We start from the raw sequence: 15,599 nt of genomic DNA on the forward strand, positions 1-15,599 counted from the left end.
AATTGGCCGACGAACAAAAAAAGCCATTTGTTCGGTATTATTTAAAACAGACTTCAGAGGGCCACCCTTTTGTGGAAGCTTTATTTGAACTAAATGAATAATCTTAATTGCATCACTCTCGAATTAAAAATCAATGTTAATCAAGTTGAGAATAGTAAATATCAGTTTTCATTTTGCCTTGGGTAGAGGGCATTTTTCTTGTGCTGCAAATAAAAATACAAGTCAAATAACTTTAAAGGGGCCTCTTGTTCTGCTGCAAATACAATTGAAACGGATTGTTTGGGAGCAGATCAGAAACGGTACAGAATTTTGCACTTAATTTCCTCAGTTATCATTTACAATAAGAACCTCTGGGCTTGACAGCCAAGTCTAAACAGTAGTAAATTAGTACAAATTTATACTGATTTTACTCTAATAATCGTAATAAAAGCTTATAGATTTGGCACTAATTACATAAATGCCTAATGATCTTGAAAATTACTCTGGTTAGAAATATATTACTAATCTAAACTTTGTTGTTGGCTGGCTCTGAAAAATCAGAGCATTAGAAATGGTTCGCTTCACTTGTGCAAAAGCACTTGAAATTGTTCAAGGAGTTTAACACATCCAAGAGGAAAATAAAGAGCGGTTAACTTTATTTACAGCCCTGAGTGGCTGTGGTAGCCTAACTGAACTTAGAAACTTTGATCGAGGCCGGTTGGGAGCCAAGGTGAGACCTGTAGGCCTATTGGGCAGGGGGGGGGGGTTCTGGGATGCAGCTTCTGGAGTTTTGGAGGAGGGCACACTTCGTGAAGCGCTGCATTACCACCACCAAAAGAGGACAGCGGACCTTAGCATTGTAGGGGGAGCCAACTTTCTCTTTACTCTCTAGGCCCGAGGTGCGATTGGGGCTCAGTAGGCCCCAGAGCCCACTTGAGGAGTGTGGATCCCTAGCGAAGGCCTTAGGGCAGTGGCAAAATTTAGGGTGGCTCTAGAGGCTGGAGCTTGCCCGCCTGGAGCGGTCCAGTGTCGCCTAGCTGGTGCGAGAGGGGGTGGGGAGTAGGTATCAGGTCATGCGGAGGTCATGCCCTGCTCTGGCGTCTTAACTGCCCCTGTTCCGGGGACATCCTGTCTCTAAAACACCGAGCTGGGCTGCGACTGTGAAGCGAGCAAGGCAGGACCAGGAAAGGAAGGTGTGCCTGAAGAAAATCTCAGGGAAGGACTGACCGAGGCTCGGCCCGGAGGCCCAGGGCGAGGCCAAGGTGGCCGCTGCTTGCTTTAGCGGCTGCTGGAGGCTGGAGCTGCCTGGGCTGCGGCCGCCGCCTCCTCCCGGCAGGCGCAGGCGGGCGGGCGGGCGGAGTGGGGGACTCTCCGGGCGCTGACATTTGCAGGCTGCCCTCCTGATTGGTCCCCTCGCCGAGCTGCTCACGGGTTCATTCAACTGTTAAGCACCTCCCCGTCTCTCTAAAGGACATTATAATGCAAGAAGCCCCCTTTTTAACCACAAACCGAATTTTCTTTCATTTAGGTGATCTATATATATCTATATCGTATAGCTTATAGCTTATATCTATTTTAAATAACTTAAAGCCGCTAAAATTTGGGGGGGAACAGCTTTCGCCCTGGAGCGGTGCGCGATGCTGTCTCACGCCGACCTCCTGGACGCCAGGCTAGGTGAGTGAGCGCCTCTCACCCGGGCAGCCAGGAGAAGCCGGGGCAGGAAATTGTCAATTTGTTCCTTATTTTACCTTAATGCGCCCTAAATGGACTAATTTCTTTAAAAGTAATTGTGCTGTATTAAAGTTTAATTTGATTTAACATCGTCTTAAAAAAATCTATGGAATATGTAGATCCCAAAACAAAAAGGAGTTGGGAATGCTGGCACTTTTTGTTTTCTTATTCTATTTCTTCCTCTCTCCCCTTAATTTTTTTTAAAAGGAGTTCTGGCCAGTGATAATTTGTTTAGAGGTGTCTCCCTCTCTCCTTTCCACTCTTGTTTGCTTTGATTTGGAATTTCTTTCGTCTCTTTTTTTCTTCTTGCTTTCTCTCTACCACCTCCTCCTCTAAGTGTGGTTAAATTTGTTTTCTTAAAATAAAAATCTGGCCTGAAGGAGAAGTAATTATGAAGGTGGATTTGCTAAATGTGCTGGTTGAGAAGAAAGCCCAGCTCATCCTCCAGGCATCCCGCCTTCTACAAGGGACCCAGTGTTGCCAATGACTGGGAGGGACGAGCCGTTTATTTCTCAGGAGAGAAAAGTTGAATTCTCTAAAGTTTGATTCACGGTTATGGCTATAGAGTTTACTCGAGTTTCTTTAAAGCTATGCGGGTTACCGGGTTCTGGGTCTCCGGCTTGAGAAGCTGTAGTGATGGATGTGACTCCATTCCCAAACACCTTCTCTGATTTGAGGGGGAGGCGGAGCTGATTTGGGTTTTATTTTGAGGGGTGGAAGGCTTGGAGACATATTCATCTTCCGAAAGTCAGAGGGAATCGGCCAGGGTTCATTGGCGCCTGAATCGCTCTAGATTTTCTTTCTCTCCCGCATCCCCCGTCCAAGACTTTGCTCAAGGTTTCCTGGGACACCGGGGATACAGTTAATGAAAGGACTCGGGTTGGTTTTATTGACGGACCTGGGAGTGGTTTTCTGTGGGAGAAACGAAAGCCGGAGCGGTGAACTAGCAGAGCGGGCTGTGGAGAGAAGGGGAAGGCCAGGAGATGTTATTTCAACCTAGCTGTCCAAATCCTGGGAAACCCGGCTGAGGTCCAGGCAGTTTCCACAGTAGGGCTAGCGTGTGCACCGAGAGAGCGAGGGAGCGGTGGATGGGGCTGAAGTAGAGCCACTCTGGGAAGACACCCGCTCCAGACATCTCCAGGAAAGTAGTGACCAAGATCCCCTTCCCTCCTCAGGTATGAAAGATGCCGCCGAGCTTCTGGGCCACCGGGAGGCGGTGAAGTGTAGGCTGGGCGTGGGGGGCTCTGACCCTGGGGGCCATCCAGGGGACCTGGCGCCCAACTCAGATCCAGTCGAAGGAGCCACTCTGCTGCCGGGTGAGGACATCACCACAGTGGGCTCTACTCCTGCTTCGCTGGCGGTGAGCGCCAAAGACCCAGACAAGCAGCCGGGGCCCCAGGGCGGCCCCAACCCCAGCCAAGCCGGTCAACAGCAGGGCCAACAGAAACAGAAGCGCCACCGGACACGCTTCACCCCGGCTCAGCTCAACGAGTTGGAGAGGAGCTTCGCCAAGACTCACTACCCCGATATCTTCATGCGTGAGGAGCTGGCGCTGCGTATTGGGCTGACCGAGTCTCGAGTGCAGGTACACGGGGCTTGGGCTCAAGGGAGGACCAGAGCATGGAGAGCCAGGTATTCTGCCCTGCGGGGATCCCGGGATCCCGGGCTGTGCTCTAGCTGTCACTGCGTTCCTGGGTAGGATGAGCTCTTTTTCTGTCCAAACATTGGCTAGGATGATCGACAGGCCCCAGTGGACTTCCTCCATTGTAGTCACACCCCCCCCAATTCCTCAAAAAACAGAACAAAACAAAAAACAAGCCCAGCATTACGGGGATGCGGGGATGCGGCCATGCGGGGTTCAATTCTCTCCTCCTGAGAGAAGGGAACCTCCTCGTCTCCCCAGCAGCCCAGGCCAGCGCTCACCTTGCTCCAGCTCTCACTATTGACAAGCTTTTCATTGCCCCACAATGAGTTTCTATTACGAATTTGGGTAAATGGGGGAAATGTCGCAATTATACAAAAAACAGAGAAGAGGAGCTACTGTAGAGTGGGTGCTTTTAATGAGGGGGGCGGTTTTATTCTCTTAAATATCACCCTCTCATCTTTCAGGCAAAATACTCTCAGCTTTGTTGTGTGGTCTACCAAGGCGCCAGGACTGGCCGAAAAATAAACCCTGTCTATGAACTCTGGGTTTTTAATTTTAATTAAAATAATTTAGATTCCCCTAAGAATGAAGGCAAGAATCGAGCACTGTCTCTTTCGGATATCTGACCCGAGGAGGGAACTTTTCGGGCCAGAAAGATTAACCTGTAATTGAGAAAAATCATTAGTGTCCTGATTTTTATATAACCACCTTCCAAGTTGTAATTATATAGAATCTAGAAAATTTCACCTGTAACTCTTCAGAAAATCGGGGGAGAAAAGTATAAGATTAATGAATCCAAGTCCTGTCCTTTCTTTTTCCTTTTTCGAAAGATTGGCAGGTACTGTTTTAAAGGCAGGCAGGCGCTTAGGTAAAGCCTTGCACTTAGCCTGGAGTTATCCATGGTGCTGAAAACATTTCGTCCTTACTTCGAACAGTGTGTGTGTGTGTGTGTGTGTGTGTGTGTGTGTGTGTGTGTGTGTGTGTGTGTGTGTGTGTGTGTGTGTGTGTGTGTCCAGTACCCTGGGTGCTAAACGACTAATTTGTCAAGCCAGTACCTGATTTTGTAAATTAACTTTAAGAACTTCAGTTCGTTTACATTTGACTGACCAGGAAACCAGAATTTGTTTCTATTTGGTATTTTGTAGATCGTCTAAACGGGAATACTACTTTTGCTCTAGTAAGAAACAAGTATCACCAGTGACTTAATTAATAGACAAATATTCACAATGATTAATATTTTTATTCAGCACAAGTGTGGGTATTTGTCAGTAAACTCAAAGCCTGAACGATGGGGCACATTACACATATGAAGCGTACTAATTACACTGTTCAGGCATATTACTGTTCTTTAAATCTTCACGTTACACTCCTTTTAAGTGTGGGTTCAAACTGTTATAGATATGTACAATCTCAACACATGTCAATGATAATACTTGAATGTGGGATCAATATTAGAGAATAAAAGTTCACAAATTTACTTTTTTTCCTCAAGAGAAATCTTAGCTATTAATTTTTGTTTTAAAGAATGCAGTGCTGGTCTTAACCTAGACATGTTGGTAATTAGTTCAAATTAAAATAGAACTTGGAATCACAAATAAAATATAATTGGACGACTGATCTTATAAAAAAAGAAAATGAGGTCTATTAAACTTTATTAGGTCTCCAAAGGTTAATGGCAGTGATTCTTTTAATAGAAAAGTTATAAATGAAATAAAAAATACACTGTATGGTAGTTATTTTCAAAAAGTACACAAAAGAATATTTAAGAAGAAAGAGACAAAGTGTGTTAATTGTTCTAGCATAATGTTCAACCAAAGATAATAGCTTGAGCCCACTGATAGAAACAATTTAATAGAATGGCAATTTCAATATTTTTAAAAAATAATGTTTCATAGTTTAAAAAGTAATCAGATCAACATAACCTTCTTAATTAACACTTCAAAATGATTAACATTATGTAATGTAATGCAAAAATAATTTATGGAAAATGTATTTACTTCACAATTCACTGTACCGTTGCTCCTTGACCAAATTCAAATTAAATAGTAATTGGTTTACATTCTTATATGATGAGTGCTTCATAGTTTCCTTTATAGTTAACAGATTGCTACACATTCTTTCCAGAATGTGGGCCACTGCATTGATTAAAAATGATCTAAACATTTAACTTATTGCAATTGTATATTTTCAAAGATGCTTTTTATTTTAGACAAAATTACCCAATATGCTTATTTTTGCCTTTATCTGGAATACATCACACTTTGAAGTATTTACTAAAGCACCTCTACTCATATGGAGGCCAATTCCGTGTATGATATTGCTCCCCTTTTCTGGCTACTGTAATAAAACCATTCCTTTTATAGCATGCCATTATTAGAAACCAATTTCAGAATTATTTATAACCTGGAATGGCTTATTAAGCAGCAATGCGAGAATCATGCAAATTATGCGATCAAATGCAATATAATAAGCATAATCATTAGTCTCTAGCACGGATTAATTAACTTTCAATATTTTATTTACATAAAAACCAAATCAGTGAAATAACTTCTGCACAGTCAGGCTTGCCTTTCAATATTTTATACGAACAAAAATAATGTGCTGTAATTCCATTGACCGTGTCCCCCAGAATGGCCCTGTCACCTGCCACATCTTAATAGGGGGACAAGCTGAGAGTATTTTCTAGTTTTCTAATGGAATGAGAAATTGCATTTTCTTCCTCTCCCAGCACTATTAAAGTGTAATGAATTCGGCCCAGAGTTCACGGCTGGCTGATCGAAATGAACCTGAGATCTAGGAGTTAATACAGCTCCCCAGATTTCCTCCCAAATCCTCACATTAATCATTCGCTGGATTCCAATGAGGTCTTCATAAAGCGTTTGCTTCAAGTGTGTGTGGGGGTAATATTCTTTCTTTCTCCCCTTCTTTCTCTATTTCTAAGCCATTTATTGCTGAGGAATTAAACGGGCTATATATTTTAAAATACATTTACAGTATGTCTATATTACTGTAACAGCAGATATCATGAAAGTGGATTTTTAGATTCCAACCTCCATTAGATTCTCACTGTTGTATTAAGCATTTTCTGAGGAGAGCTGCATTTCAAACGGGAGTACAAAGTTGGGTCTTTGGCTGTGGTTAATATATTTCCTGGAGTTGTCATCTGTGCATTCTGAAAATCTCCCTTAGGTTTTGTCTGCATTTTAACCTGTCATGCTCTAGTTTTCAAGTGGAAACATTCACACTTTAAAAACATATGCATCATAGCTTGGAATGGAGATGCTCAGCGTTCATGCAGATTTCCCCCCTTGAATCTCAGTAAACCATGAAACATAAAAAAATTTGTAGCCATCATTTGACTACTAACCCTCAAACATAATTGAGCATGATTTTTCCATTATTCCTCTAATATTCAGTCCTTTAGCAGTGGTCCTTTTCCTTATCTGCCTGAGCAGGCACTGGGTTCAGACGCTTTTTTTCCCCGGCAGCAATGTTTGCTCTTGGAATTCTGCTGGGCAGTTTGACACGGTTTTCACTTTCTTTCACTTCTTTCTTCACTTCTTCTCTTAAGTTGCCACCTCCAAACATACTGACCCTTTAGGACTTACTAGCTCTTGAGAGGGTTAGGAATTGGTCTTGACTCTCTCTTTCAAAACGTTTCTGGGAAGCTGCACATGAGCTGGGAGACCGGTTTGGTCAGTCTAGGGTTTTCCTCTTGTCCAACTCCCAAACTAGTGTTGGGTGAATGCTTCAAAGGGTCTTTGGGATATTAGGTCTTCTCACTTTCCTTCCACCTGAGGCCAAAGGCTGCTAACAGCTCAATCCAGCCACGTTGATCCCATCACCAGCATCAAGGGCCCTGCAGCTTCATTAATCCCTGTGTCAACTCAAGAGCAGGAGCTAAGGGCTGCAGCATACTTATCCATCACCAATACTGGGTTAAGCAGCATTGTGGGAGACAGTGCACAAACTAGAGAAAGATAAAGAGGTGGGTGAAGTTGTAGGTAAGTCAGGAAGACATGGGTAGACTCAGAATGAATTCTAGACTGCAAAACTATTGGCACCAGTTAGCCAGGGAACGCTTGCTTAAGCAGCTATAACTTCTTGGTTTACCAAGAATGAAGGCAAATAGGTCAGTATTCAGCTTGCAAAGCAAATACTACATAGATCAGATTATCAGATAAATCATTTTTTTGGGCCACAAATATGGAGAGTGGGTTGTGTTGGTCAAATTCTAACAGTTCTAGTCAATATTTGGTCTCTTTTCGGCACCATTTTATATTTAGTATCAGTAGTCATCCAGCTAACCAGATTTTAAATGGAAAGCCTGCCAAGTAAGTGTATTGAGAGCCCCCTCCTCTTAAAGATAAAATTCAAATGGGTGGAGATGGGAAATTATCAAGGTCAGACAGGTTGTCTATTATTTTTCAGAGGAATTTCGCTCTGTGATAGTGAATTTCACATTTGTAGGCACATAGGCTCTGAAATTCCTGGGCCACAGTCAGGAAAGAAACACCAGGAGGCTTGTCTGAGGTACATTTTACTAAACAGTTCTTTGTCCCAGCAAATTTAAATTTGCATTACGACCAGTGAGAATTTTAAAGTTGACCTCTTTTCCTTTGTATTAGTCAGAAAATTTGCTTTAGTGTATAGCACAAGAGGTGTGTTGTGTGTGTGTGTGTGTGTGTGTGTGTGTGTGTGTGTGTGTGTGTGTGTGTGTGTGCAACCTGCAAGCATTAGAGGACATGCTATTAGGGATCTGAGGTAAGTTATTGGAAGGCACAGATCGAAGGCCCAGGGGTTCGGGATTCTGGCAGCAAGTTCCAGCACACCGAATCACAGACAAAGGTGCCTCGTAGTGTTTTGGGAGTGAGATGGGGAGGAGCATTGTAACAGTTCCCCCCAAGCACTGAGAGAGGAATCAGAAATCGAGGTGGCAACCAAACAACACCTCAGCTCAGTGGCTCACTTTGCCACACGGGTCACTGTATTAACCTCTCCGCTCTGTCAACCGTGATGCTAGGGGGTTTCCTTTGACTTTCGATTTTGAAACTGTTTATGTCATTCGTGGCCTTTCATCAATTTCCAAATTTCCAGTGTTTCTGAAAATTCTATACCCCATCAGTGCTATAAGGCATGCTATTAAGCCACATGGGTACTCATGTTTATCTTCATTTGTACACCTGTGGGTCGAGCCTTGACACATGCCTGCCTCCAGACTGGTGCATCTGTACAAAGCACAGACTATGCCAGAGTGCAGGGGGTGGTGAACGCTGCACAACGGTGGTACGTGTGGGTGCTGTTTGCTCGGTGCGTTCCGCGCCAATGGGCACCTCGACTTGGGAACTCCGGAGTCTTGGGCTTGCTGCTTGCTGGCGGCCAAGGGGCGTTCTTCGGGGCGTGGGGGCCTGTCGAGCCCGGAGCACCGGTTCAGCCAGGGGCTGAGTGACAGTGAGAAGCCAGGCTTCCGGGACTTAAGCTCCCAGCCGGGTGGCTAACATCGCCGGCTCTTGTCTCCCCACCCCGCCCGCTGCAGGTCTGGTTCCAGAATCGGCGCGCCAAGTGGAAGAAGCGCAAGAAGACCACCAACGTGTTCCGCGCGCCGGGCACGCTGCTGCCCACTCCGGGCTTGCCCCAGTTCCCGTCGGCCGCCGCCGCCGCCGCCGCCGCCATGGGCGACAGCCTGTGCTCTTTCCACGCCAACGACACCCGCTGGGCGGCGGCCGCCATGCCCGGCGTGTCCCAGCTGCCGCTGCCGCCCGCGCTCGGTCGCCAGCAGGCCATGGCTCAGTCGCTGTCGCAGTGCAGCCTGGCTGCGGGGCCGCCGCCCAACTCCATGGGCTTGTCCAACAGCCTGGCGGGCTCCAACGGCGCGGGGCTGCAGTCGCACCTCTACCAGCCCGCCTTCCCCGGCATGGTGCCCGCCTCCCTCCCCGGCCCCAGCAACGTCTCCGGCTCGCCCCAGCTCTGCAGCTCTCCGGACAGCAGCGACGTGTGGCGGGGCACGAGCATCGCGTCCCTGCGCCGCAAGGCGCTCGAGCACACAGTCTCCATGAGCTTCACCTAATGCCGCTGCGCGCAGCCCGCTCCGCCCGGGCGTCGTCCCCTCCCCCGACACCCCCGGCCGCGCGCGCCGGGCTCCCAGCTCCCCCGCCCGGTGTCCCCGGTCCTCCCCGAGCCCCAGCGAGGCCGCCACCCAAGTTCCCTCCCCAATTCCCGCCCGGCTCCCCTAGCCCAGCGCTGCCCGTCGCCCCGGCCTCCCGCTTGCCCAGGTCGTGCTCGCGCCCTCCTCCCGGCCGCTGCCTGGCGGCGTCCCCGGCCACGCTTTGGTCACTACTCCCCACCCCACCCGCCCCACTACCCCGCCTCGCCCGCGCCTCCCTTCGGGCTCCTTCTCTCCCAGCGCCTCACACCCCTGCTCCCGCGCCCGGCAGAAAAGCATCCTTCCCGCCATTTTACTTACCAGGGAGTCGACTCAGGATCTGAAATCAGACACCAATGGACTGGTTTGTGGGCAGAAACACACACACACACACACACACACACACACACACACACACACACACACAACACACACACACACACACACACACACACACACACACACACACACACACACACACATAACTCACGCTCAGACACTACATACACGCGCGCGTACACACACACACACACACACACACACACACACACACACTGCATCTTGGTCACAACACGGACGTGTTCAAGGTACAGCACAATGTTAGGGATTTTTGTCTTAAAGGTGGACAAGCATCTGCTACCAACCGCCTCATCTGAGGGCCCAACTGATGTAATTTGATTTAGCCCTGTATTCTTTCTCCGATACCCCTCTCTTTCTTTCCCGGACCACCATCCTACCCTGTCTACCCAGTCACATCCATGCAACCCTCTATTGGCTTGCAAAAGAGCGCTTTCGTTATAGCTCGGTTTTCTTTTCTTAAGCACAAATGTGTGAGGGTATAGAAGGGAAGGCTTCTCAGGAGGAGCATGCCAGCGGATTGGGTGGCTGGAGCAGACTAAAGCAGTTATGTGCCGAAGGAAGAGGTGATCTTTCCCATTTTGATAGGCCTTTATAGGAAGAACAAAATACACATGTAAGGAATTTTTTTTTCCTTTTGTAAAAGCAAAAGCCACATCTCTTTTCTAGATCCTTCAGGACTGGTGTTCGTTTGCTTCCTTTTCTGTTTTTCTCTTCTCGCTGCTCTGTGCCCTTGGTTGTTTCGTGGTCGTCCTATCGCGTCCTTCGTGCCCCCTCGGCCTCCTGCCGGCCGCCGGTGGGTGCAGGCGGACATCTACAATCCTGCAACTTTGTACAGAGAAACACAATCAGCTCCTTCTGCATGTGCTGGTCAAATCCAAACCCAGAGAACAGAAGCGCTTTCTAAGAATGAACAAACATGTGAAATAGGATGTTTTGTGTAGATAAAGCATTCTTGTTACATACTGGTCAATTTGTGATATGTTTTAACTTATTGTCTGTGCTTATTTATGGAATTTGGTTTTCTTAATAAATGTTTGAGCTAATATAAAGCATATTATTTGACTTTTCCGGACAAGTTTATATCAAGTTAAATGTAAATGGATAAAAATAAAACCATTTTCAGTATGTGATACAGAGAATGATGGGTTTTGGTGTAACTTTGGCAGGAGGGTCTCAGAGGAGCGGGGAGAGGGCTAATCCCAACTTGAACGATGGTGGTTGGGGTGCCTGGGCCCCTCGCTCCTACAGTAGACTTGGATTTACTTTCTGGGTAGCACCGTGAGGCCTCCATAGTAAGGCTGCCTGATGTGCCTGCTGTGACCCGGGCCTGCAAGGCCTGTCAGGCAGGAAGTGTGGAAGCCCGGCCGGGAGCGTTCCACGCGAGCTCAGAGGCTTTGGGCCTAAGGCCGGGATCTGGGCAGGGCAGGAGGGCAACACCGGGTCAAGAGTGGGCCAACACCGGTCGGAGTGAGGCACAGAGGGCGCCCCTCGCGGACTGGGACTGCATGGCGCCTGAGGGTAGGGCTGTGGGCACGAGGAGGCCGCGGTTAAGAAGCCTTAAGGGCCGGGTCCTGGGAGCTTGGGTGCAGCGCCCCAAGGGCATTCTGGCGTCCTGACAGCCCTCGCCCGGGCAAACGAGGGATCCGGGATCCGAAGAGGTGGTGTGGCTCGCGGGACGGCCAGTTGCTCCTGGGCCTTCCCCTGCTGGCCGGTTCTGGGTTCCCTGAGTCCTTGCTCGGCGCCGGCTACCCTCGAAGTTAGCCATGTGCTCCGGGGATTTCCTTGCTCAAGGCATGCGAGATATTGCTGTCTCTGCCATAGGCTGCGGACGAAGGTCGCCGCCGGCGTGTTTTAGAATCGGAGGCAAATCGATATCACAGTCTTGCTTTGGAAAACTAACCAAATCAATCTGAAATCTAATGGTCGTTATAGGTATTGAGAGGGCACCCCTCTACCCATGGGAGGGTTTCTCATTTGGTTGCCAGAGAGTAAACCCTAAAAGCACCCTTAATCTAGATTACAGTTTTGTGCCACAGAGCTAAATATGAACTTTAAAAACTACATGCAGTCTTTACCCAACTACCAGAGCACAAAGGATCGCCATAAAGGTGAGGACAAAGAGGAATTTTTTTAAATTAAAAAATATGTTCATATTACTTAAAGGATTTTAATTAGAGATAAATCGGTGAGTTCACAGGGTATTTCAGCTCTATGCTTTCTAAAGAAATATAAACATATCAAGGGAAAGTCGCTTATTTTGGATTTCATATTAAAATGCAACTTTTTGTTTTGAGACAGGATCTGGATATGTAGCCCAGGCTGTCCTGGAACTTGAAGTGTTTTTCCTGCCTCTGCCTCCTGAGTGCTGGGACCACAGGGATGCACACTGTGCCAGACAAAAATGGGACATTTCTGTACTTTTGGAATATTTCCTAAAATTAAGCCTTCATGTATATAAAGCATCAGAGATGAAGACTATTTATTCTATTTGTCTATGTTCTCCCTTGTCCTATGTTAATGTGTAAAAAAAACCTTTTGGATACCATAATATCAAGTTGCATTTAAGTGATCAGTACAAATCACCCTTGATGGCTTCACCAGTGAGCATGGAAAGTTGTTTACAAGGATGCTAATTTTACAGCTTTTTTATGTTGCTATAAAGCATAACTTTATGATGTAGGAATGCAATAAAGGATGTTAAATGGAAACTTTAAAATTTGTATTTCTCAAAGGCAAGGGAAATAGGGTCTTTCATTTGAAAAAAAATGGGCTAACTCAGAACACTGATGAGAAGTTGCAAATCAACTAAAGTGATAGAGGTTTTCAAAGACACTTACATTTTTAAATATAGTGGCTATTTGTCAACATCAAAATGAAAGTATACAGAGTTTTTCACTTGACATGACTCTGAAATAATATTTGTTTCTATGGCAATAGTTTTTTTCCTTTTTCTTTTGTATCGAGAATCCTGAACATTTTAAAATCATATGTTCTATTAGGATGGGGAAGGCTAACCTGGCCCAAGTGCTCAGGTTGACAGTTTAATGAAGATAAAAGCAGAGACTGAGAATCTCAGTTACAAGCATGGAAGATTTTTGCTTTTTGATGGAGAAAAAAACACCCCAATAGAATAATATTTCATATTATTTTTACTTATTATTGAAAGCAAGCTGGACTCCAGTTTGTTAATGTTCTCACTAAGGAATATAGTGGTGTAAGATATCAGAATGCAGGTTAGATGAGTACAACATGCTAGATGTCTAGCCTCTGATGAATTGTACTTTTTGCTGAGTAGCCTATTTGACATCTGTTAGAGAGAAAAGTCAAAGTCTATTATGACATAACTATATGACTGCTTTATTTTAATATACATATTTATCATTGTATATTAATTTTCTTCTCCAAATTGGCACTGAGTAGTCTATGTATCATGCAACTAAAGGTGTAATAATGATGTTGCATTTACTTTTTGTTGTTGATGGAAAACATATGATATAGGAATTCAACCTGCTAAAGATGATATTAGATAGTGAATATAAAATAGGATGCAGAACAATTTGGGTAAATCAAGGAACTTACAAATCTAGATATACAGATGAAATAGATGGAATTCTGACTATGGGGTAATTTGTATTTGTTGCTCTCAATGACTCTTCACCTTGAAAATGAAAATATATTTTTAATCTGTATGGTGGACCTAGTGTTTTAATTTTTGGGATAAAGAAAAACTCAGCTCACACAGATGTGCATCTTACTAATGGCGGTGGTTAACCTGTCAGTTGAAAGAATGTAACCTTCCTTTCTTCCTTTCAGACATAAAGATAATCTCATCTGAGGGCATTTATGTGAAGAAATAACAGCATGGCATGGTGAAACTACTGCCTCATTAATCCTGGCATCTACTTCCTACAGGGTTCCTTGATTAGTTAGATTCATTCATAGTGTATTTCGGAGTTTTTGATTTGTCACCATTGGCTAGGTTCACTGAGTTCAGGCTAAATTGAGCCAGAAGCAATGTTTATTAGTAATTTTGTAGTACAGGCTACCCTAATAATTCAAGCCCAAATATCTCATCTGAAAAATGTCCATTCATTCTCACTTCTAATTTGGGTTGCAGCTGTGTTCATAGGGAATTGAAAGTACACAAGTGATTGGGCATGTATTTTCTAAATTATTAATATGATGGCTAATAGCTTTAAACCAATCTTCATATCCAGTACAGAAATTATGCTTCATTTTTAAAAACAAAAGCGGCTACAAAGGGAGACACCCCCTGCCTGGCTTTCTGGTCCCATCAGTGCAGTGCTTTTAGTAAAGGAACCATGGCCTATTTAACAGAGAGATGCAGAACAACACCTTGTTTCTTTTGCAGTTTTGCACTATGTAAATAAGGTGTGGATTTATGAGATTTCCTCTACAACACCATTAAGAAAATTCATGTATGAGCCACACAGAGGATCTTTTTCCAATTTTGCTGATGTCACAGTCTTTAAGCAGGCACAATTAGTTGTTTGTGTAGCTAAGCTGCATCTTCCATTCTCATGCTCCAGTATACCAGACATCCAAGTTTCCATCTTTAAGGCCATACTGTATTTGCATTACACTTGTTGCAGTTGCTCTTGCTTCCATAATCTCACTCAGTTCTGTTCTGAAATAACTCATAAGTACCAGGAAATATATAATTAACCTGCATGACACATGCAATATATGTTCTTTATATTCTTCATTGAAATGTCACAGGGCTTTATATGCTTTTGTTCACAGTACTTACTGAATCTATTTAAGATAAACTCAAGGTCAGACTGAAAAACTGTTGAAACCCTTAACACTCAGAAGATTATATAGGATACCTGTGAAGTTAGAATAAAAACAACAGGAAACTGCAAAACAGAGCACATATACTAGAATTAAGTTATTTCTAGACTTTTGAAGTCATAAGATTTTGATGAAGTCAGTGAAGCTGAACTGACCTTTTTTTAAAAAAATATTCTTGTTCAATTTAATTAATTAGACAAAATTTGTGAGAGGGTCTTATTAGCATCAAACTTGAAACATTTTGCCTCAGCATTCTGAGTTCTGGGATTACTGGTTTTTTTTATGCCATGTATTCTGTATATTAGATATTTCAACATTTATTTTAGAAATAGTGTTTATTTTACTATTTTCCCTTCAGTCCCTTACATTTGATTCCATGTCTGATTGATAGAGCACACGATCTCACTTAAATCATGCCACACATAGAAAGTATATTCCTGATTTGTAAATGGAGAAATTGAGATTCATCTAAGCTACGTATTTTGCCAAAGGTCACATAGCAAGTAGCAGAGATACTTCCTCAAATCCAGCCTTCAGATTATTCAGCAATAGTGTATGTGACATGTGGACATCCCTCACAGCAGATTTTCAGGGAAAGAAATGACCTAACTTTGAAGTTAAATAATTCACCTTTGTAATTTAAACAAGGGATGTTAGTGGGGCATGACAACTGCATGAAGTGAGTTTCAAGAGTCCAGAAGCACCAGTTCCTTCTGAACCTCATCCTCCTTGAGGCTGATTCGAGATCCTAGAAGCTTGCCACAAGCAGCCTCTTTGCTGTGTACAAAGCCTTTATCAATGCACCTGCTGCCTTGTGACATGAGCTCTGGGCTGATGTGTCAAGAAACTTTCAGAGTTACTCCATACTTTGAGAAAGGTGGTATTGCAGATGGGGAAGGAGAGAGTTGACTGTCCACAGGGAGTGTG

The 15,599-nt window shown here is 44.6% G+C and overlaps 1 protein-coding gene across 1 annotated transcript; it reads left to right on the top strand.

Moving 5' to 3' along the window:
* The first annotated feature begins 1,616 nt into the window (after positions 1–1,616).
* Positions 1,617–9,860, top strand: Otp (orthopedia homeobox). The gene is made up of 3 exons (XM_027401234.2): positions 1,617–1,653; positions 2,886–3,295; positions 8,892–9,860. Exons 1-3 carry the CDS (start codon positions 1,617–1,619, stop codon positions 9,420–9,422), a joined length of 978 nt encoding a protein of 325 aa, XP_027257035.1. The 3' UTR covers positions 9,423–9,860.
* Positions 9,861–15,599: the final 5,739 nt, after the last annotated feature.

The sequence above is a fragment of the Cricetulus griseus genome, chromosome 2, assembly GCF_003668045.3.
Source record: "Cricetulus griseus strain 17A/GY chromosome 2, alternate assembly CriGri-PICRH-1.0, whole genome shotgun sequence".
Lineage (NCBI taxonomy): Eukaryota > Metazoa > Chordata > Mammalia > Rodentia > Cricetidae > Cricetulus > Cricetulus griseus.